The sequence below is a fragment of the Stegodyphus dumicola genome, chromosome 3 (assembly GCF_044657685.1).
Source record: "Stegodyphus dumicola isolate Sdum_Otavi_A_Nest chromosome 3, ASM4465768v1".
Taxonomy (NCBI): domain Eukaryota; kingdom Metazoa; phylum Arthropoda; class Arachnida; order Araneae; family Eresidae; genus Stegodyphus; species Stegodyphus dumicola.
In genome coordinates this window covers 248,108,176-248,133,164 of record NC_140770.1, presented here as the reverse complement: position 1 = coordinate 248,133,164, position 24,989 = coordinate 248,108,176, and the positions used below count along the sequence as shown (strand labels likewise).

The window sequence follows — 24,989 nt, the reverse complement described above, 5'->3', positions numbered from 1 at the left end:
AAATGAATAAGACATTTATTACTAGCATGTGGCTTGAACAGTTACTATTATAAGCATTCTAAGGGAAGAAGTAAAAAAGGTTTGCAAATATTCCAGCTTTTTTATCGAAATGTATATGTAGTGGGAAATGTTATTTCTCTCTTACTGGTACACACAAATCGCAACTCAATTTCATATTCGCTACAAGGTGCTTAAATAAAAATAATTCCATTTTTTACATCCAATACAATCATCAACAGACTGAAATCTCTAAAAAATGTCATTGCTTTGCTATGGCTCTTCCAAAATTATTTCCAAACCTTTAAGTGGCTGTCAAATCAAGAGATTTAGTTGGCTCTTTTATTACACTGGTGTGCAAAACTTAAGCAGCAGTTGTTCTTTTTGACATAAATCCACGAGATATCATCTAAGAGACATGAAATTCAGAAATGAGAGACAGCATTTTGTATTTAAACGATGACGAAGACATAATTGCACAGAAATGAATACAATGCATACAGTATGGAATTAAACAAAAACAGGCTTTATTGAACTCATAGTATCGTTACACATGATTGTCTGTATAAGAGGAAGAACAAGAAGCAGATGCCTTAGTATGGGATATGCCCTCCCCTTACTGCAATGGTTGCTTCTCACAGTTTCCCCATACTCAGCACCAGATTGTCCAACAGATCTTGAGGTGAGATCTTCCCATTCTTCAATCAGCATCTGTTTCAGTCGTTGGGTGTTCGCCGGAGGATGTAATCGTGCCCCAAGGCGTCTTCCCAAAGAATCCCACACATGTTCTATGGGATTTAAATCAGCGGAGTACGCTGGCCAATCTATTCGAGTGATATCTTCACTTTTCAGTAGCTTCTGAACAGCAGGAGTCCGGTATGGACGTGCATTGTCATCCATAAAAAACGAAGTCTGGTCCAATTGCACCTCGGAACAGACGCACATAGGGAAGCATCACCTCCTGAGAATAGCGATCTCCAGTTACAGAACTTCTCTCGGAAACGTGCAGCTCTGTCCGCCCGTTCAGCATAATGCCTTCCCAGACGAGATCTCCAGGACACCGTAATGTCTTTACCTCTCTTCATATAAGTTGGCGTTGAGAATAGCTTGGGGAACTAAAATGACTCTCATCCGTAAGGAGAACACGACTCCATTGATGGGATGCCTAGTTATTGCGCTCCTTGCACTCTAAACGGTGGCGCCGACGGCCAACTTTCAAAGGGATGCAGCATTCAAGACGGCAGGCGAATAGGCCATCTTTGTGAAGGTGTCTGGACACAGTAAATCACGACAATTGTTGCCGGTTGCTGTACACAGTTGCTGAGCTGTGGGTCCTGGAGCGGCCACCACCAACCTTTCTAATAGCTGTACCTATGGTTTGGAAGGCTTTCCAAGCCCGCGAAGCGACACTTTTGTTGACTTCGAAATCTTCATTTTTTTTTTTTTTTTTTTTTTTTTTTTTTTGCGTTTTGCGTACGATCACGTAGCCTGTGATGTTTTTTTCCGGACATTTGCATGTGCATGACCTTTCTACTGAATTGCGTGTTCATTGTTTCATTGTACCGATAGCAAGAACTCCTTTTCTGCAACTGCATAGTTATCTGATTAAAATTTACATTGTTAAGTTTTGCACACCAGTGTAAATCTATACCTCGGTTTCAAAAAAAATTAGCAACTACCTTTGCTTGATGTGGAATAAGTTACCCTATATAAAAAGAAAGTCAGATTTATATGCATCTCTGTAACACTTTATATAGGCCTTTAAAATTTCATCTCGATATCTCAGATCTTCTATCGAAATCTTTGCATAGGATCATTTCTAGTGATTATTATTCCTCTCCATGCATTTACATCCTCACCGCTGTAACGGCCATATTCCCTAATGTATGTTGAACTATTTCGAGCTTTTGGTTCATTTCAGATGCAAATGCATTTAGAGTCGTGTATTATATCAAACATTGACTATCGCTGAAGAGGATATAACTCTAGGTCTCAATTCGGATGTTCTCTTCTCCTTTTCAAATAGACATTCTTCTGTTGTTAGTTCAATAACTCACAGATTTCTATAAGCCTAATGCATAAGCTTTAAACTTAGAAAATCTTTGCAGTCACCATAGTGAGGTGGTGAACGTGTAATAAAGGCTTGTAAATGCATTCCTTCAGAACTTCTACTAAGTCATTATCGAATGTTTTAAAAATATTCTAATGATCTTGGGTCAATTTTCGTACGGCATATTTTATACTAGGTACACTGCGGGAAAAAAAAAAAGTGGGACAGTTCTATATCTTCTGTTCTACTGGGCCAACTGACAAAATTCAATTAGCGTTTTTCATGTCTCGAAAGCGCGACTAAGGATATGTATTAGATTTATATATAGCATCGTTCTAATATGGGTATTTTGACACAAAACTGGACTTTTTCGGGAATGTCATGCCAATTTTTTTCCATATTTCGATTCTCCGACTCAAAGTATGCAAAATTTTAGCTCCTCGATGTTAACTGAATTTCATATGTATTTATTAATATCTCTTTTTTATTAAATTTATTTGATTCCTTCTGCCAGAATTCGATACTTAGGCTTAATCCAAATATAATTCGCACATTTTTATTGTTTATTTTAAAAATTTGTATTTTGAAATATTTTTTATAAAGGTTTCGAAAACGTTTTTGTAACGTAGCCTACAAACTTTTTAACATCATCTTAAAGTAGATGTATTTCTAAGCACATCTGCAAAAATTAGACTTTTTTATTCAAAATTTCCTAAGATATACGTGAATTTACATATTGGCGCGTTTTTAAATTTTGCGTATTTCATATACGCGATAATAACGAAAATTTGGTTTACGCACTTTGTTGAAAATATTTGAAAGAATGAACGAACATTATTCTAACAGCCCTCTTTCTAAACGTTTACCTGAACGATCTTTCAAAATGATGTTTGATGATACAAAATACATGTTTTGACTCAATTCACGCTGAAGCCAAAGTTTACTACAGATAGTCTTCATTGGAAGCACTCGTCAGCGCTTTGAATATTGTTATGCAATTATTTGAATTTTAGAAAGAGATTGATGATATTTGAAGAAAAATGTATAAAGAAGTTTAATTTTTTTTAATTTTATGAATCGGATATATTTTTACTTCGTTAAATACAATCATGGACAAGGCTAAAAATATAATTTAGGAGATGCATATATGCATACCACTCTATGTGCCGACTTTCGTGTTACTTAAATTTTCAGAAATTCTACCCATAGCTTTTAACGTAAACTTAATAATATACTCGTCCAGATTGAATATGTCAGCTGCATTTCCATCTATTTATAAAGCTCAGATGAAGATAATTTTAGATGGTACCGAACATCTTTGTAAAGGATCAAAGACTTTGGTAAGGATTCAATATATTTCCAGAGATCAAAGGCACTCATGAAAGAGATGAACACGGATTGCAAATTAATTTCAAGAGAATTAATTGTTGGCATTCAACGCTTCATAATCCCTAGATTGGGAACTTATAGGTAATAAGTTCGGTCAGGATAAATCAAGTAGTTTTATTTGAAGCGCGTAAATGAAATTTAACTAACATACTTTAAAGTCAATCACATATGTCATAATGAAATAGAATAATAAGATTACCTAACGCAAGAATGATTAAAATTGATTACAGAAATCCACTTGAATACATACGTTACCTATAATTTGATTGATTACACATTAACTGAATACCGCTATGTACGTTGAATTAAACCCCATTAATGTTGCGCCAATTTGTTGAAAAATTAGTTTGTAATAGATTCGTTTGGAAACATATGGAATCTTTACTTATTATACCAAGCAATATCTATGGAAATATTTAAATGTAATCCTGTAATTTATCAGGCTTTTGCTTTTTTAATGCACTGTCAATTGTTTTCATTGTTTTAGTTTCAAGCTTTAGGGTGTTTTTTATTTGCTTCAAATGTTCTTGAAACAAAAAGTTCGAGAACAACAGTCCGGAAATTGAAAACGATTTACACCACTGAAATAGGTTTATTATATCCGTTTCTTTCTTAACTGCAATTCTGAACTATATTGTATAACTCGATTAATAATCTTACTTTTGTAGAAATATCGACTGAGCGATTACTAATTTTACCTTTGTAGAAATATCAGTTTTTTCTCAAACTTTTGCCAGGTTCGTTTTCTAGTTTCTCTTTAATACATAAATATTATAATGGTAATGAAGGCTGTTATTCATTGTAAGTGTTATTCATTAAAAAAAAATTCACATTTGTAAAAAATGATCAATATAAATTTTCAAAATATATCTGAAAATTAAATTTTTGCCCACAGTGAATATGTTTAAAGAATAATATTTTACATATTTTAACTTCTTGATGCACATTACAGTTCTACTTGCAGTTACTGTGCTAATTAGCGAACAGTAAGTTATGTACTAACCAGCGAACAGCTCAGTATATTTACTTAACAAGTAGAAATATTTTAACGATTGGATGACCGCATTATAATTTTTTTCTCGAAAACTAGAATTGCTCGTTTGCTAACAATGTGTTTTGGCGAAATTTAACGTTTTAAACGCAGTTAGCGTTTAAAACGTTAAACAACTAACTGCGATTAACGTACAATTTTCTTATTTTCTTGGTATTTCTTAACATTTTTCTTATTTATTTGAAATTAAATCGTTATGAACTTTTCCGTTTTACTTAAGAAATAAGTCAAAGTAAAACATAAAGAACATATTTTAGCAGGCAATAAAACTAAGTAACATTATGATATTTTAATGAATGCATCGCATTTCGCATTTGAATGAAAAGTATAATTTCCAAATTAAAATCATTATAATCATCTCCTTTTCTATTTTTTTTTCTTTCAAACAAGGAGCCAGAACAAAAAAAAAAGTTGTAAATTAGTTATATTGACCCTTAAATGTATTTATAGAAAAAGCGATTTTATTTCTCTCCAATTAAAATAAAGTTAAATGTTTAAAATTATTTAAAATTTTCGTATTACTTTCTAAATATTAAATTGTTTTTATTTTTTTCTTTTTATTAGTCCAAAGGGGCTTTGTCCCTGAAGGACTATTGTCTTCGTTTTGCAATTTTGCATTGGTTCACTATAAATGTCCATTTCGCTTTTCGAACTTTTGACACGAAATATTAGAGTCTTTTATTATATTTGAAGAAATTAAATAATGAAAAATCTGCATAAATGTTTCCATATTTCTCGCATTGTTATAAAACAACGGTACATAGAGCCATCGAATTTTGAATGACTTAACCCTACTGCGAATATGGGCATGTGGAAGTCCAAATTTGAAATTTAGAATTTGTTTTACTATTGATTTCATATTTTGTAAACCTTTAACGAACTTTTAGTTACAAACTCAAGGATTTCAATGCGAGCAATGGCAACGTTGTATAGAAAGCATTTTTATCTCCAGCGCGCGAGACTCTGTATCGGAAATTCTAAAGATATGCTCAATTTAAAACTATTTTGCGATAGTGCTCTTAAACTGAATTTTATTAAGTTAAGTGGGAAGAACGTGATATTTAATAAATAAAGGTAACAGATTAAAATAATAAATAAATAAAAAAAGCAAATGAAAAGAAAACAAAAAATTTTGAAAGCTTTCATATTTTATATTACTCCCAAAAGAGTGTTTTTTGACGTTTCGTGTGTTACATATCATATTCTTCGCAATTAAACTATAAATTTCAATTCAACAATAGTTCACAAAATAATATATAAAGAGCATATCTTTAGGATTTCCGATCGAGAGTGTCGCGAGGTGCAGATAAAAATGTTATTTCCGTATAATGTTTCCATTACTGGTTTTGGAATCATTGGCTTCGTAATTCAAATTCGTTAAAATTTTATGGAATATGAAATAGATAATAAACCAAATATGAAATTCAAAATTCGGGCTTCCAGGTGCGTGCCCGTGTTCTTGTGGATGATTATGTTATTCAAACTTGGATGGCTCTAGTTACCGTCGTTTTTTCAACAATGCGAGAAACATACATACATTTATGCATATTCTTCATTATCTAATTTGTTTAAATATAATATGGGGCGATTAAAAGTGGTGGCAACAATTTAAAAAATTATTCTCCGCTTATAGTAAAACGCCATAAAATGCCGTTTTGAGACTAATAGCCCTTTTGGGGTACCGCCCGTTTGAACTAAAATAAAAAGTAATAAAAGATCTATATGCATTGTGCACTATTCCTTCCGAAACGTTTGCACTGGTTGTCTGGAAATTTCAACAAATAACTATACCCCTGACGAGTTTATGTTTTCACTTTTGAAAATCTGGATTTACAGCTTTGGATGACTAAAACTCGTGTCTTTTGGCTTACATTCCTCACTTTTATATCACATATATGTCACAAAAGTCTTAGTTTAGTTTAGCGTTAGAGGACTGAAACGAACTGTCCACCGAGATTATGAAAATCGGATTTGTTGACATGTTCACTTAAGTGAATTCTCTTGGGAGACATAATTCGGTCTTTCCTTCCAAACTTATCTCCATCTGGAAAAACACGAATACCAATTTTACTGGATAAGCTTTATGTCTTTCCGAGTAGAATAGAATAAGTATATCCAAATACCATAAAAATTCATCACGCGCAGAAAATATGTTGAATTCGAACTATTCTACATATATTCAGTAAATCTTAGCATGTTTTGAGAACATATTTTTTATATATTTTCAGGTAATCTCTGAATAAATAATTTACGGAAGAGTAATGTCAAATTTGTGCTAGTACGACAACATACGTGTTTTTATTTGTAGCGTATGATTCTATTTAATATTTGTTTAATTTATATGCTTGGTCGATTCTTTGGTTGTGTACTACAAAACACCGAGTGCTTTCTACCTTAGAGGGTAGAAAGACATTCATGCAAGACATTCTAAGAGGCTTTATTCTGTTACTTTAAATTAAAACCATCCAAACCATTATTCCCTTTTCTCGTAACAGGTGTAACAGGGTTTTCGTAACCTTTTCTCGTAACAGGGGTTTCTTGTAACTGTTTCAGAAAATAGTCCGGTTTTCTAATTTGCTAAAATTCTCTAATTCTCTGTGTGTAGTAAAAATGATATACGTTATGATCGTAAATGAGGGGGATATTTATGACCTTGAACTGCCTATATTAAAATAAATAGTATAAAGGTAGGATTATCTCACTACTGCAAAGGTAGAGTTATCTGCGTTCCTGGAGGTCATTGTAAAGAAAACCGACTCATATTTAGCTGCACGCAGACGAATCCAAGAAAGTCGCAATCACACTGTTCGTCTAATCACGGATTCAACTACCAGATTTTAGTGAACTTAGCCACACTGTCACTGCAGTACGTTCCAAGTGGAATTGAATCGTTTATACAATCCAGAAAGAATCCATGCAGCCAGTCCGTTTTGCGGAAACCAAACTAGAACAACCTACCAGTTATTAGGTGTCTAATCAATTTCCCACATATCTACTGTAAGAATTATGTTAATTTTATTAACAGTTAAATTTTGAGTTAAACTTCCTTTCCTATCGCTTCTTAATTTTAACTTAACACTTCCGGCCAGAACGTAGTTTCAGAATCACGTCTGAATGTAAATTGGGGAAGTGTGGTATTTAACCACGAAAGTCCCACTGTATTAGTCAGAGAGATACCAGATATTCTGGCTAGCATACGTCCGCCTTTTTAGGCTACTCTCTCTTAAGTTATGGATACGCATTTAGGCCCTTAATAGCTTCGCAGTCAATTAACGTTAAGGAGCCAACTCGGTTAGAATCTTGATAGCTTCGGCTATATCTTTTTAGTTAAGATTAGTTAAGCTTAGTTCTTAGTTTGCTAAGTTCAAGCCCGAGTGTCGGCTTTATTGTAAAACTCCAAAGACGGAGTTCCGTTAAACTTTAGTTGGAATAATAAAGGATTAGTTCACTCTTCTCATTTGTTGTTTTCTACATCGCGAACTCAAGCGATTATTTGCTTATCAGTTCTTAAGATTCTTCAAATGCAACTACAACTTAGAATTACGCAGTGGGGAATCCTACATTATATTTATTCTTGAAAGAAAGAGAAAATATGGGTGTTTTAACTTGATAAAAGAACACAGGCAACATAAACTGAAATGTAATCAAACTTTAATAGTCAAACTTTAAACAAATTAAAAGGAAAATTAAATAAACTGTCATAATAAAAAAATTAGCAATAATTATGATTCTATAATTGCACAACATTGTACTGCCATTGACTGTAACTGGAATTTTGTTCCATGTCTGACAAACTATAAATGAATGCCAATAATGATGTCATAAAAATCCCAAACCTCGTTTTACCATTTCACATGATTTGAAAATTTTGTGATGCTACTTTTCTGATTGCTTAAATTCCAGGTTATGAACCAATATAGGAAAAGGTTTTTTTTTTTTTTTTTTTTTTTTCCCTTTAGGCCTGCAGCAAAACGCCCTGTGGAATAAATGTAAAGCTGGGTGCCATGAAATGACTCGATATTCTTCCTTTTCTGCTATTCACATGGTGTCCGAAAATGTGAGGAAATCTTTGTTTAAGTTCGTGAAGATGGGGATCACTATACTCAAGAAGCATGTTTGTCTTACATGACCGTACCTACATAAAATCTATTGCCACAGTCACCAACAAATTGAGGAATTAAACCTCCAAATACACCAGGTTCATCAACTAAATTTCAAGACTTGTTTCATTGCGCACACCTTTTATCGTTAGTTATAGCATATTGCTAATTATAGGTATTCGCATTGTTGTATGTCTAAGAAGAGTAATCTGTATTTTGTGAATCAGGATTTATGTCTAGCTATTAATTAAAGAATTCAATATATTTTTCGTTTCTCTCTTTTTCCTAGGTTGTGTGAGCAAATCTAAATCCAGCACGACCATTGAAAATGAAGTGGACAGAAAACGTGCCAGTTCCAGAGGCATTATACCTAGGGCTAAGATCAAAACTGTCAAAATGACTTTGGTGATAGTCTTCGGTAAGTTTGCATTTAATCGTATTTTATTACAACAGAAGCAAATGCAATATTTTATGATCATACATTTGTTATTAAAAAGCTATTGCATTTAATGCGCTTCTCTTTTTATTACAGCCAAAGCCTTTTTATTAAAAAACGATTTTTACTTGCTTACATATTGTTACGAAATGCTCAGTTGCGGTAAGATATTTTCCCCGCAAAGCGAATTCAGGGTTGCGAGATTTGGCGCGAAATCGCCCGTTTGGCTGCAAAATTGGCGATATGACATTGACGGTTGGAAAACATTCTAGAATGAATTCTTACCAGTTTGGCGCAGAATGTTCTCAAAGGCATGCATGCCAAAAGCTTTATAAACCCTGTCTGTACTGCAGCTGTTTAAACATCAGCTGTTTAATCAAAGTTACTGCAGCTGTTTAATCAAAAAGTACAGGTCACGTACCTGAACTTCAACCTATCGAATATGTGTACATATATCTAATAATTTACTTCATTTACGCTTATTTTATTTACTATTTACTCAAGATATTTTTGTTATTTTCAAGAGCTTTTGGTGATGCTGTTCTCACGGACATTACGCTGACCAAGCAGTCAATACTTGGAACTTTTATTTTAGTAATTGGGATAACGTGAACAATTTCATTTCATCAGTCGAACTCCTGTTTAATAATTTTCTAACATTTCATGTTTTCTCCTTTCTACAGTTACCGATGTCACCCAACAATTATCTTGCTAAAAACTGCTACATAATTAATTGCCTTATCTGAATGTCTAATACTGCTGCTCTTCGCAAGATTTTCTCATCTCGGTGCCGCCATCTGGCGGAAAATAATATATTCAAAAATGATTTCGACATGGAGCATCTGGCGGAAAACAATATAGTATTTAAAAAATGATTTCCACATATAGCTATCGTAAATTATGGTAGTAAAGGCCTTCGGGTCGAAGATTACCTACTCAATTTAGATTCAAGATTTAAGGAGTAGTAATGTCTCATCAGTGCATGTCGAATGTGTATCGTGAGTTTCATTGTGAAGAGTATCCTGAGTGTGTTTTTAACTCCGAGAGCGATCGACCGATTCGGAATCTGTATTTAGTGTTTTGCCGTGAAGCTGTCTTCATCGTTGTAGCCTGAAGACTGTTGCTGATTGTTTCAGCGCGTTTGTCGTCGATCTTCGACGATTGTAAACGTGTCTTTGGAATTCTCCTAGGAAATACAATATTCTGTTATATTCTTCTATTGCAAATCAGTCATAATGACTTTACTGAAATTTTTTTCAATGTCATTAGATACAAAATAGCATTAATTCTAATAAATTCCATAGTTCTTCCAAAAGACCTTATATCAGATTTGACGTTTAGGTTAGTTAGAGCAGTATTTATAAATTAAATCAAGTTACTTAAGTATTAATTAACTATGTTAAATCTATTTTTAACATAGTTAATTAATTCTAATAATTAATTCTCCCTTTTAATTAATGGGATTTTCTGCACAGGTGAAATTAGCTAAGTTTTGAGGATTCTTAGTGTAAAGAAATAATTGACCGTTTGAATCGAAAATGGTAAGCTACAAACAAACAGTTATATCTTGACCATTTTTAAACCTATCCGTTAACATAATACAGAATTCCTTAAATTTCTAAATTGTACTCTTTTCTACCATTTTCAGCAGAATCTTTCTAATATCAGTTTAGTTATTTATTAAATGTCCAAATAAAAGCCAAAATTATATATTTAAAAATATTCTTTGTTTTCCTTATTTTACTTAAAATATATTTGTTTGTTTAAACATTGTATTGAAGGAGTGTAAGAATACGGAAAAGTAATTTCTTCTTCAGTTTTTTTTTTTTTTTTTTTTTTTAATTCTTCATATTATTAACTGAACAGAATCAACTTGTGATAATGTATATGCAATAACAATTTCTTCTATTCTTGTTTGATCGGATGGATGCAAATCAATCTAAATATGAAGAAATTAAAGATCAAACTATATAATTTTAAATTAAGATGCACGTTAGCTTGGGGTACCCAAATACAAACAAAATATAAATCTTTTTATTAAAAAAGTTAAACAATAATTAAAAAAATTAAATAAAAAATTAATGCTTTTCAGATTTTTTATTACCCGCAAAGGGAAGTTTTCATTTGCATATACATACACGTTGCGAAAACATTTGGGCTAATGATCCTTTCGGTGACAATAATTAAAAGCAGCCTACCTTTAGAATTTCCGATAGAAGTCTCGAGCGATGGAGATAAAAAAATAACTACCATATAGTGTGGCCGTTGCTCGCTTTAAAATCCTCGAGTTTGTTAATCAAAAACTCGTTAAAGTCTTACAAAACATGAAATACACAATAAAACAAATTCGAAATTCAAAATTCGGGTAGAGGTACATTTTGAGGCTTTCTCTACAGTTATTTTTTCGCAGTGCGAAAAACATGCTTATGTTCATACAAATTTCTCATTATTTAATTTCTTTAAATGTAATACAGAGAGATAATATTTGGTGGCAACAGTTCAAAAAGTGATTCAGACTTTTATAGCGTCTTCAAAATTCCGTTTTCAGACTAATAGTCCTTCTAGGCTAACGCTTCTTTGATCTAATAATAAATAAAGCAATCTTTTAAAAAAATTTGATTTTGTTAAAAAATTTTCATTTTATTTTTTTAAAAAAAGCAAAATTCTGACCTGTAAGCTGTTTTAAGATCATGCATTCGGCCCGTATATAGTTTAAGTTTGAGCCCACAGTACTAAGGGATTTTTTTGACAGAATTCCTGTATTTGGGAAATAGCCATTCCTTTGCTTTTCCTTTAGTATATTGCCATTTGGTTTTAATTTCATAAAACAATTAGTTTAGGTTGTATCTTTAAAACTATCACATTTCAAAAACCATTTTTATCGCAAAATTTAGATGTATCTGTAAAATATAATATAATCGTAACTACTGATCTTGCATAATCAGGAGTAAAATTAATAATATTTGTTATTTACAAAGCAAGGAAAGTATAAACTTATAATACATTTTATACGCCTCTTATTTAAATAACTGTTATAATCTAAACACCTTCTTTAAGAAAACTGCTTTCCTAAATCTGTGTCAAAAATATATAGTCTTTTTAAATACGATTTAGATCTTAGCACGCAAGAAGCATAGATAAGTTTTGTTTACTGAGATGAAATAATGTTAGCTTAAAATGCGAGTATCTATTGCATTAGTAAAATAGATAGAGTTATTAAAATTGTATTTTCTTCTTATTTCAAAATGTGGTAAAATCTGCAAGCATTTTTTATAACGAATTGAAATTTGTATTACAGTAAAGTATTTAACAATGCATTTGATATCAAACAATGAAATTTGTTATCTCTTTGTTTTAAATGGGGTTAATGTAATGTAATGTAATATACGAGTGTGCTGCATCCCTCCTGGACGATAATAATAGGCCGCAGCACACCCAACACATGCAATCAAAAATATAGTTAAAATATTAAAACAGAACCACAGTCAGAACCATCAAATCAAAATTCCCAGTATTGTTCTGTTGCCATTTATAAAGTTCATCAAATCCTTTGCAAATCTAAACTCTTTATTGCGGCTGTAGAATTCCTTTATGTTACCATGTTTTTCCCTAACATGTTGCAATAATATCCATTCTTCCACAAAATGATGTGCTCTGCCTTCAGCACTACAAAAACTACAAAGACTATTATTTTGTAAATTGGCATCTTTTCAGCTACGCCGGGAAACGCCCATGTCTAGTAACTATTTGATTGTAATCGAAATCACATATCATTCTCTTATTTTTAGGAACTTCATAGTTCCACAAATTATCTATTCTTTTTCCCGAAATGTTCCGTTTCTTTTTCCAGCAATCACAGCAGAAATCCTTAATTTTACCATCAACAATTCTTTTTTATTATTGAATATCAAACGCATCCCCGACATTACCCATAGCAGTCTCTTTGGCCAGCATGTCGGGACTTTTATTGCCTATAACACCAATATGGACTTCCGCCCTGTTCATTTTCACTTAATGTATTTTTTCAACATTTACAAGGAGATCTTTTATAAAGAGATCAAAATATTGGTGTTATCAACATCTGCTAGTGCTTCCAAACCAGATAATGAGTATGTATAAATATTAATATATATTTTTACAGTCAGGTTTTCATCAGTCCATTTAAGAGCAAATATGATAGCAGCCAATTCGGCTTGAAAATTAGAATTGTAAGGTTCAAATCCAATTTTGCCATAATATATTTCTGTACCAAACAAGTAAACCACATATGCTGCACCAATTTCATTGTCATAACTCGAACCGTGTATAAATATGCCCAGTTTTCCTACACAAACGGCTGTTCTCCACTGCTTTTCTTAATGCAGGATGTATGCTATTAATATAAATGAGAAAAATATGTATTCTAACCAAATTTATATTTTGAGCTTAATATGGCATTACAATATAAATACGTACCAAATACCCCTGAAGGCAGTGCCACGAAAGCATTTAGTCCTGATACGAGTTTTTAAAAATTAAAATACTTACTTGCCTTTAATTATGTATACAACGTCATCAACTCGTGACATAAGCAATATTCAAACTGACTCAACTATTTCTGTCACATACTACATAATCCCACTACCCATGTTCTACTGAGAAATGGTTTTGATACCACCTCCTTCCGTACGTAAATGTGGTCATAGAATCTATATCTGTACCACTGCGTCATTCAGTCTCTTCGATGTCACAATTATACAACTGGGAAACGATAAGTTAAATACATACTGCACAGTATACTCTGGAAAATAACAAATATATCATCCAATGATGATAAAAATAATACTTTACAAAATTCTTAAAATTTTACTTTCAAAATATACGTCGCTACCACTTAAATGCAGCGGAAAATTTGATGTTCCCTCTTCTGTTCCATGATCATGAAAACTGTGTCATTTCATGAAAAGATTTTGTACCGCCATTTCGCATTTTAGCTTCAGCTTACCATTTCTCTGCCAGCGTGTTACATATATACATTTTTTCCTCCTACATACATAAATAAAAATGAGTTTATTCGCGAAGTAAAATACCTGCTTGTATTTACTGTCAAGTTTAAACAGAACTGGAGAATAAATATGAAACTTTAAAGCCTTGCCTCTTAAACGAAACTCAGAAATTCAGAATTTTTTTTCCTGAAGGAAACTTGAGCATAACTTAAAAAAAAAATTGCAATTTGTTGACTCAAGAGTTTGCTCTGTTTGCAGAGGCAGCCAATTTCTACGAAACTAGTTCAAAAAGCGTATTTTCAATACCTGAGTACAACTAGTAAAGAAAGTATCTAAGAATTCTTTTTATGTTTCAAGTTTCTTATCAAGGGAATAACCGAGCTGAGTAAACTTTAAAATATACCTAAGGGAGGATCGGACTTCAAGTTACAAAGCGCTTTTCGATTTAATACTTACTTTCCATAAATTGCGATAAAAGGAGTACAGAGAAAGGGTACCCAGTGGGAATGCTCATTCACTTTCAGAAGGACACGAAATATAAAACGACTGATTCTCATTTTGGTCACTTTGACTTTAAGCTGAGACACTTGTTGACTATATCATCTCCACATTGGATTTATTAAACGCATACGTTAAGAGACAAAAACTATATTAAAAGCGGTTAGGAGCTTTATTAAAACATCTTAGTTTTGTGGTTCAAATTACAAAATTACTCAGAAATTAGATACTATTTTATGAAAATAATTTCACTGCTGTTGCCGGGAAAGGTTCTGTTATCACATATTTAGCGTTGTTCATGGTTCCAGAAGATCAAAATCTCTACTTATAAAGACACGTATTATGTGAAAATAATTTCATATCTTTACAAAAAATTTCTCAGACATTTACGAAGCTTGCATTGCCATGGCATCAGTTTCAAATTTAATATGTAGTGCTGCTTTAAGCGATAGAAACAGTAATAGCTATAACGAAAAAAAAAATTATTTTGTTCTATAAATTTGATCAGAAATATTTGAACTTCGATTGACATTTGGATTTAAAAGCAGTTTAAATCATTAAATTTGTTTTTGCATATCGCCTGAAATTTTTCTTCTAAAGGTCGAATGCTTTATATGTATTCAACTCAAATGTTACATATTCAGGTTTGGATTTTCAAATTTAACATATTTGAATATTCAAAATAACATATACATAATATGTTTAGAATATTTAAATTAATTGAACCTTAAACGGAGCAAAATATTTCCTCTAAGGGTCATGAAATTAAATTAGATTTTGCTTATAAAATCCTTCACTTCCATTATCGGAAAAACTTTCATACGAGTTTCAAATGCATATTGAGAAGGTAAGCAATTGGAAGTAGGTGTTTAAGATTGGAAGTAGATGCTATGTAGGTAAAGATAGTAAACTAGGTAAAGATAGTAAAGGAAAACCCATTCAAGCGCGTTTTAGTAAAGTAATTGCTTTTCAGCCTTTTTTGGAAATATACTTGCATTAAAATTCAGTAATTACATATTTTAAGTGTGCATATAAGCAGATTTATCGAAAATTGGCGATCTTTGATGACAATACCACTCAGTATCTTCTAAGGCAATTCAATAATTATGTAGAGACATTAGGCTCTTTGAAGCAGGAGATGTGTAAAATGAGCAGTGCCCTCCCCAGAACTCGAACCAGGTCCTCTCGAATACGCGCCGAGTGGGCTAACCGTTACACCAAGAAGGCACCACAAAATCGAGAGATGAAATTTATGCAAGTAATTTAATTTCCGAAGGACTGTATCATAATAAAGACATAACAAATGAAACATAGTCATGGATAAGCTACTGATAACTATCGCACTATTATTTATTTAAAATGAAACCTACATACCAATAAGAATACCTAGCAATATTAACATTACGACATCTATTAAGGTATCTTCATTTCTTCTTCTCTGTAACTTGCAATTTGCATATTCTTATTGTTGTCACTGCTACTCCTTAGGCCTCAAAACATCCATAAATGATGTGAGGAAGTGAATGTTTAGCTGTCTGTGCCAAATCGTATACTGAAAGTTAGCATGCGTTTACTTCGCTGCGGTTGCACGGGCCTTGTATTAGTCTGGCATAAAATTCCGCAGTTAGAAAAAGAAAGGTTCGGTGTGACTTTCGCAGGATATTTTCTGAAGAATTGTCTTTATTAATAAGAGGAAAACAATCTTTACGGGGACATATCCATTTTCAAATGTAATGGAGCTCGTTATTTGAATGCCCTGAGAAAAGAGACAATCCCCAGTTTTTCAGACAATTTTCAGAATCTCGCTTTAAAAATCTAAAAAGGAAATACAGGATGATAAAATACGTGAGAAAATACGATATATTTGAATGCTATATGTGGAACGTGTATACGAGCCAGGTTTCCTTAGAAATTCCTCCATGAACGTATTCCTCCCCTTAGGCCGAGAGCCCTTTGTTTGCTTTGTCGTAATCAACTAAACCAATAAACCTTCTAAAGCAATTATCTTTTCTGAGTATTTTAGGGTCGGAAAAGTGTGCAGATTTCGAATAAGACGACGAACTAAAAATGTAGATTGATATTCGCTAAGAGAACATGTCAGTTTCGATTTTTAGAATATGCATTAAAATATGATAAATCTAACGTAATTTGTAATATATTTGCATTATTGTCCTTTACATAATGACTGCGTGTTCAGGCTTTTTCAAGACCAAGCTTAGGAAAAATTTACAGTATTGCTGTAGGATATTGATAATTTAATTTACTTTTCCAGGAATTTTCCTAATCCTAGCTAAAATGTCATTGAGAAATTTGATTATCGAGTTTAGTGCATCGGATTTAGATGTAACATTGCTGATAGCTCTAAGTAATCTGAAGATAAATTTACGCCTTTCTTGAAAGGTATGTCCCGATTTCTTCAATGAAACTGCACCATTTGAACATCGATCTAAAACAGTTAAAGACCTTATCTGTAGTGTTTTATGTAATAGTGCATTTCATTCGTAGTCATTAATAGTACTTTCCCAAACGAGCAAAATGACACAAATAGAGAATCTTTTTCATGTCGATTTTTGAACACAAAAGGGATGAGTGGAGAAAACTATTTGAATTACCGCGTTTATCATTAGACCTTCGGAAACTTGTCTGAATTTCTTTGAGTACCGAATTTAGCGGAATCCAATACTATTTCTTGCGCATCTAAGATTTCTAACGCATGCAACTGTTGAATGGATTTTCAAATAAAGTTTGAAATGAACTATCTTTTGGAAGATAATGTCATTATTATTCTACGTATTCTCGTATTTTTATGAATGCTATAAATTTGTACTTTTGACAGAATTCATGGCTTTAGGTTTTGAGCCCTCTCTTAAAATCCTTTTATACTAATATTCAGTACCAGTCAGGATTTTGTCTAGTAAGATTGTCGTGATACTTTATAAAAATATTTATTAATACTGGTCTTTCCTAGGCGAAAAACCGAAAACGTGCCTTTTGAGTGTTGTTGTAAGCTTCTTTAAAGACATGATAGTTGAGAGCAGAATCTGGACACCCGTGCCGCTTACTTAGACTATTCGGGTCTAGTCCAGGTTCCGCAACTATCCGGGGCAACACCTCATGGGCCCTATAAGGGCATACATTGATCCTGTATACATGCTTACATAGTTCATAATATATGCTTATAGTTACATAGTTCATAATATATGCTTACATAGTTACATAGTTCATAGTACATGCTTATATACAAGGAGTTCATAATACATTGATCTTTCCTAATACGTGCTTACATAGTTCATACATATACATGCTTATATAGTTCATAGTTGCTCACATAGTTCATAATATATTGAGCCTGTTACATAATACATACCTAGTTCATAATAATTTTCATTGGCCATAATACATACATGTTTCATAATATATACAGTGGGTTCTTTCTTTAAAGACAATAAAAATTTTACATTTCAATAATATTAACAGAGTTTTTAAATGTTTCATACATGTCCATTTTTGATCACAAACATTCATTTACGGTGTACAACCTGCGTTCCACCTCGTAAGTTTACGATTTGATGTATCAGTTAAAAACTGTGAAAATTCTTTTTAATTTCAAGTATTTCGACGTACGTAACATTAAAATATAAGAAAAGGCTAAATAATAAAACATTTTTATTCCCTCCAAAACATTTGAATATTAGTTTTTAGAGACATTAGGTTATTTGGAAGCAGGAGTGATAGTCACTTTACTTAACCAAACTAAGTTAATGGCACTACAGGGTTAGGAAGTCTTCCGAGTCGTTACTAGTAATCTGACTGTTAGACCGCCTTTCTACATTTTACATTAATCTTTAATTTCATGGATATAATTATTTTCATTCACTTGCTTCATTATCTCTAGGGTGCACTTATTGCAGTAAAAGTCCGTGAACAGTCTATTCGCAGGATATGTGATATAGTTGGAAGGGAAGAACTGCTGTCGAAGGTGCTCTGTCAGAAGCAGGAGTGATGACAAATAAGCACCGCCCTCGCCGGAAACCACGTATTTCTGGAATATGCGCCCAGCGTGCTGACCACTGCACTACGAAGGCATGTTAAGAAGGCGGGAGAAATACCTTATATACTCCCTCTTTTAAAAGGTGAATGGAGTTTTTAGGGGACCCTATCGCCAAATCCTGGGTGTAGAGAATCACCATCCACTACCCATTTTATTTCGGGCGCCACTTGTAGAGACATTAGGTTAGTTAGAAGCAGGAGTGATGAAAAATGAGCAACGCCCTCGTGGAGAATCGAACCACGGACCGCTGGAATACGCGCCCAGCGTGCAGATCACTACACTACGAAGACATGCTAAGAAGGCGGGAGAAATACCTTATAAGTTAATGCAATAGATTTTTATATTCCTGATAATTTTTATTTTAGAGATTATCCTGATTACCCTGCAACTGATTATCCTGCTCTTTATAGAGAATATCCTCCACCTGATTAATTTTTATCTTAGGTATTAGAGATTTTTTATCTTAGATATTAGAGATTATTTATCTTAGATATTAGAGATTATTTATCTTGCAGATTTTTATCTTATATATTAGAGATTATTTATCTTAGAGGTTTTTATCTCATAAATTAAAGATTATTTATCTTAGGGATATTTGTCTCAGGTATTATAAGACGAATTAGTAGTACCTTGATCTTACGCCAAGTTATTGTTTTCGTATGAGTTACGTAAAACTCACAAACTTTTCTAAGATTTCATGCCAGCAGTAAAATTCTCGGATATCATCCTTTGTTAACAGTTTAGCCAGTTGGTAAATATTTGTGATGCAGCAGCGTAAGAATCTAAAAAATTATTTATTATAACTTTGATTTTTGTCTGTCCTGTCTTGATTCATTTTTTGTGAGACAATTATTTTATTGTTAAGCCGTTTCTGTAGCAAAACTTAGATCCATTTTTCATGATCGGTAATAATGTGTTTTAACAAGGACTCGCGTTGAGAAAATATGTCCTGAACTACATGAACATGTTTCTGGGAAAAAAGGAATTCTTTCTTCCAATCACTCGAGAAGCGCGGAGTCAGAAGCACGAATGATTTTTAAAATTTGCTTGTTACTATCCAAATATTAATATACGGACTCATTCAAAAATATCTCTAATTTCTGAATGATAATTCAGATGCACCAACTTTTTGACTAGATCTACGTGTAACTTAGTAGCTAAAGAGGAGGATCTACCAGATATTGGTAGTTCATCTTAATGCACTCTTTACCTTTCTTGAGCATCTTATAGTACCCAAATTTCTGGCACGTGATAAAGTTTTGTCCTTAAAGGCTTTTTACAACATTTCAAACTTCTGGTAGTAAAATTTCTATTAAGGAAACATTTAACACATGTTCATTGCAAAATTACATTCACCGTTTTGAGAAATCTACAAGACAAAATGTGTACTATTCGTTAAAAGCGAATTTATCTGTAAACGATAAAATATTGATTGCTTAATGTGTCGCTCAAATCATAATGGCTTCCAAAAGTACTTTGCAAGATAGGTATTTCATATGCATATTTTAAACCAATCATACATTATGCACTTGATATCACAGTAGTCTCCTCTTAGTGTTCTAAAAATCTTTTACATTGATTTATTAAAATTAATGTTAATGATAATTAATATATTAATTTTAGTTCATTTTTCATGTTATTTTTCTTACGATTTATAAAAAAATCCTCAAAATATGAATATTACGCATATCAGTATAATTTACAAATATCTTCATAAAGCCATGTTCACGATATCCAAAAAAAATAATAACACTATAAATATCGAAGCCTCAGACGCATAAAATATTTTTCAATTGAATGTAAATAAAACATGCATTATCTCAGCAATTTGGTTTAACGATACAAGAATCGATTATCTATGTGTACACAGTTTTCTTAGATAATTAAAAAGGCTACGACTTCGGCGTGCTATTAAGTTTCGAAGGTTATAAATTAAACAGTCATGATTAATTGATAACTCTGTTATGTTTGCTTAATCCATAATTGTTCAATGTCCGTTAGACCCATATCTTCTTGATTATTAATCTTTATTGAAAATCACAGAAAAATATTTATTGTCCTTTAAATTCAAAATGAAATATAAAAAATTTGCTTGAGTGCAACAACAGCTAAGGCATATGTTAACGCATGTTCGTAGCTCAGAACATATGTCATGACGCTTCCAGTCGAGCGCATTTCTCAGAACATCAATTCATTTCAAGGTTTGAAGAGATAATAAATCAAAATTTAACTTTCTACGGTGTTTTATACTAGATGCTGATAAAAATGATTAATGACGTGAGCTTGTGATTTCATCACCCTTGAGAAATCGATAGTGTAAGAATTGGAGGACTTCGACTATAAAATTAGTAATATATTTTTTTCTTTACTTTGTGTTGTTATTACGCCTTAGAAAAGCGTTAAGTTATCATTTTGTTATGGAGATTCGTGGACGTTTTACTTTGTACTAAAAATTACATTTTACTTGCACATAAGTATTTACGTATTTCATCGTAAGTATACTAAATACGAATTCACATTATTTATTGTACTAGCTGCTTCCGCAACATGCCCCTAAAAGAGCAAAACAGAAGAAACATACATAACTATTTCATTGAATCCAGCTTCATGAATCCAGCCGGTAATTAATAATAACTGAAATGAATATTCATTCATTTCCCTTAAATTGCTTAGCTTGTTGATTAACTCTTTTATAGTGAAGTCGCCCAAAACGTCCGTGCATTCAGACATCGGCAGGACGATCGAAAGCTTGCGTCCGTTTTTTGGTGCTCTACCCCATCATATTAGTACATGGCTCATGGATATTGGTAGTTGTTAAACGACATGCCAATTATTCTTTTGAAGCAAATAATATAAGCTCTCTTATTTGAATGCACATTCTTTTTCCTTTGTTTAGCATCAGCGTTTAGCTATTGATCCTTTCTTAAGGAAAACTGCATACAGGTGGTGAAACTGCACAAAGATCCCGAAGAGAGAAGTAATCGCTTCGCTTAAGTAGGTTATTTTTAACGCTCTTATATTCTATTTAGTATGCGAGATGGAAATCTATTCCAACAAATATTTCGTATATACGGGCGTTTCAGATGTTTGAGAGGAAAAGATTTTGACCTCTACTAAAGCGAAAGATTGAATAGCGGAATAAATTTGGAAGTAAAATCAAATATCTTACGTTTTGAAGAATGGCAGAAAACTGCAACCTGAGATGTGAAAATGTTTTAATTCGGGCAACGGCAGCACATCCCTTTTACACGGTAAGTTTTTTAATTAAATTCGAATGACAAATATATTCCGTTTTGCCTAGAGGGAACACCGAACGGCCGAGGGTTTTTTTTTTTTTTTTTTTATTATCAAAATTGCCCTTAAGTTCTCCCAGAATAGTAAATGAATTAATAAACATATACAAACTATAAAATTCAAACTTCAAGGTGCACATATCCGGCTGGAAGACTACGATAGCTTAAAATCTGGGTGGTATAAGTAACGCTTTTTTATCATAATTTGAGGGACAAAAAACAAATTCTTCATTTATTTTAATAATACTAATCGCTTGCGCAAATATGTATACACGCATTGATTTGAACGAGTCCGTACAGTTTCATGGATATTAATTATCTATGTTTCTCCTTTTAAATTGTTTAGTATATTAATCAATAACAGGCAGATTAAACTCGAAATAAAAATTAAACAGCTTCCGCTTCGTCGATTGGCAACAGACTTGTGCAAGGAAGATTGAAGTATTTTAATCAGGCAGTGGCTATATAATTCTTTCAAATCGCTGAGTTCTTTTATTAAGTATGAAAGACAAATATCTGAAGCAACATATTGCTTTTAAATCGTCGAGTTTTCTGAATAATTTTGAAGCATACATATCTTACGCGTTACAGTGAGGCAACATGCTGCTTTTTAATATCCGACTTTTATATCAATCAAGAATTCATTAATTTCGTACAAAATAGCAAATAAAAAAACGAAATCTAAATTCATATTCAGGTTTCGAAGTGCGTGTGTTCGTGCAGTGAAATAACTGTGATTAAAATTTGGTAGTTTTAGGTGACGCCGTTTTCCGCCGATGCGAGACAAATATATGCATACATGCATATTACTCATCATTTAAAGATAAATATAGGAATAACTTTTTCATAAAAACAAAAGCTAACGATGAAAAAGTACAGTATAGAATGCAGAATGATAGCTATGAAATTTAATTTTCTCTCTGTGTTCCATGCAGAATTTTGTAAAACATTTTAAATTAACATCTTTTAATTTGAGAAACATCTTGCACGATTTCCGTTATAAGATATTTCTCTTTCTTTTTAAAATATCGTTGACGCTTCTTCAAGTAATTGAGAATTATAGAGCTGCGAAAAGTTATCACACTGAGTTAAATTTGAACACCAATAAGTGGCAAATAAAAGATCTTATACATTGAGTCAAAACTAACTAAGAAAAATACTATAATATATTCTCAGTTTACAAACAATACATATACACTAGCAGCTTCACTGCCAGCCTTCGTATGGCTTTTAAATGTACTAGAAAAATGGCTGAAGGGAACACCAAACGTTAAATTTAAAATCTGCGTAGAATTTTACTCTGCAGAACAACTTCAAAAAAAGTTATTACGTCCAACAAAAGTACAATGAAATAAGCATTATCCATTAATACAAATATTATTTATCCTAATAAATAAATTAACCAACTTCCCTTTGCAAAATCTTAAGAACTCAAATGTTATAAAGGAGGTTAAGAACTTTGTTTCTTAAAAAAATCCCTCAAAACTTTTCAATATCTTAAATACAGTGAAATGAGCAATAAATAACATAAAAGAATACAAAAAACAAAAAAAAATTCTAAAAAGCAAAGTATAATTAATGATATTTTCACTTATATTTTCAAGAGAAAAAGATTACAATGAAATAAGCTATATCCCTTAATACAAATATTAATTATCCTAATAAAAAAATTAACCAACTTTCCGTTGAAAAAAAAATAAACCATGAAAAACTTTTCAAAATCTTATAAATAGTGAAATAAGCAAAAAATAACATGAAAGCAGCTCAAAAAACATAAAATTCCGCGCAGAATTTTATTCTGCAGAACAACGTAATAAAAAATCAATAAAAATGTATTATATATATATATATAAATGACAATGAAATATGCCAATCTCTTAAAAGCAGTGACATAAGAAATACGATGAAAAATTTTGCCAAAATCACATTTTTAAAGATGTGAGATGTGAGGAGTGTACTCGGAAGATTCATTTAAAAAATTCTTTAAAAATACGAAATGTTATGATTTTTCCAAAATTCTTTTTGTAAAAGCAGTCGCAAGGCTAAAAGTTTAACGTGGCCAAAAATCAAAGAAAAATAAACTGTACATTTTTAAAAATAAACTGTTTTAGAAAAAATCCCGTTGAAAAGGTGTTGAGCTGCCTTTGTTAAATAAATTCGTATTTAATCGATTTATTGAAATACGAAATTTATTTGAAGTTCGTAAAATAGCTAATTTCCTACGTTTCATGACGATGTGAGAATGGTGTAGAGTAAAATCTCGCTTTCCTATAGCCCATTATGTCTCAAAATGACGCGATTTCGTCACAAAACATAAAATTAAAAAAAATCGAATTCGAATTTCGAAAAAATCGCTTCGAGGTGCATTGGCCCTTGTCTAGATCCACCTATGTACCAAATTCCGTAGCCGTTGTTAGCTTAACGCAACGCGAACGAAAGACACACGCACGCACAGATTCTTTCTTTTATTATATGTAGAGATTACACATATGCTTTAATTCTTCGTTACTGTTTTTTAATGTGATTTAAATAAATTAATATTTTGTCCGTCCTCGAGAGTTATAAATGGAAGACGTTACCCGTTATTAAATGACAACACTTGCTACACCGCTGTCTACTAAGGCTGTTCATAGACTTTTCAGACGTTTCTCATTGTATTTACAGAAATATTTTACCTAACATTTTCATGTTTTAAATGCTCCATTTGATAATCCTTATCTTTCACTATCTTCCTACACCGTTATTTACCACCACTACCACCTCAATACCCCACACCCCAAGATAATAAACCTGTTTTTTTTTTTTTTTTCTTTTTGGTAGTAGCTGAAGAGATATTTCATTCCATTCCTTTTAAACATCTTTCCAAAGACAAAGGAGGGTTATAGGACGACGTTCGGGCAATTCGCTTTTAAAAATCCAAGAGCGCAAAAATCCATGGACGTATCAGGAGATTTAGTAGTGATATGAGCGAAAGGTATGGCCTGGATTCACGTTTCTTATTCCACTTTTTCCAGGAAATTAAGAGCAGATTTTGACGCGTGGTGCTTGCTTTGTCTTGGTGCAGTTCTACTGATTGATGGCACTGTGGGTAAAGAGAAGGTATTTCGCATTAGAAAATTGGTTATAAAATATGTTTCTG

At 32.3% G+C, this 24,989-nt stretch overlaps 1 protein-coding gene across 1 annotated transcript in view; it reads left to right on the top strand.

The window, feature by feature from the left end:
- The window catches only part of LOC118196241 (cardioacceleratory peptide receptor-like), an 880,182-nt gene that overhangs the window by 822,000 nt on the left and 33,193 nt on the right, over nucleotides 1-24,989 (top strand). The window contains exon 6 of the mRNA XM_085814025.1: nucleotides 8,877-9,005. Coding sequence (XP_085670151.1) covers nucleotides 8,877-9,005 — 129 coding nt within the window. The remainder of the gene's footprint in view (nucleotides 1-8,876; nucleotides 9,006-24,989) is intronic.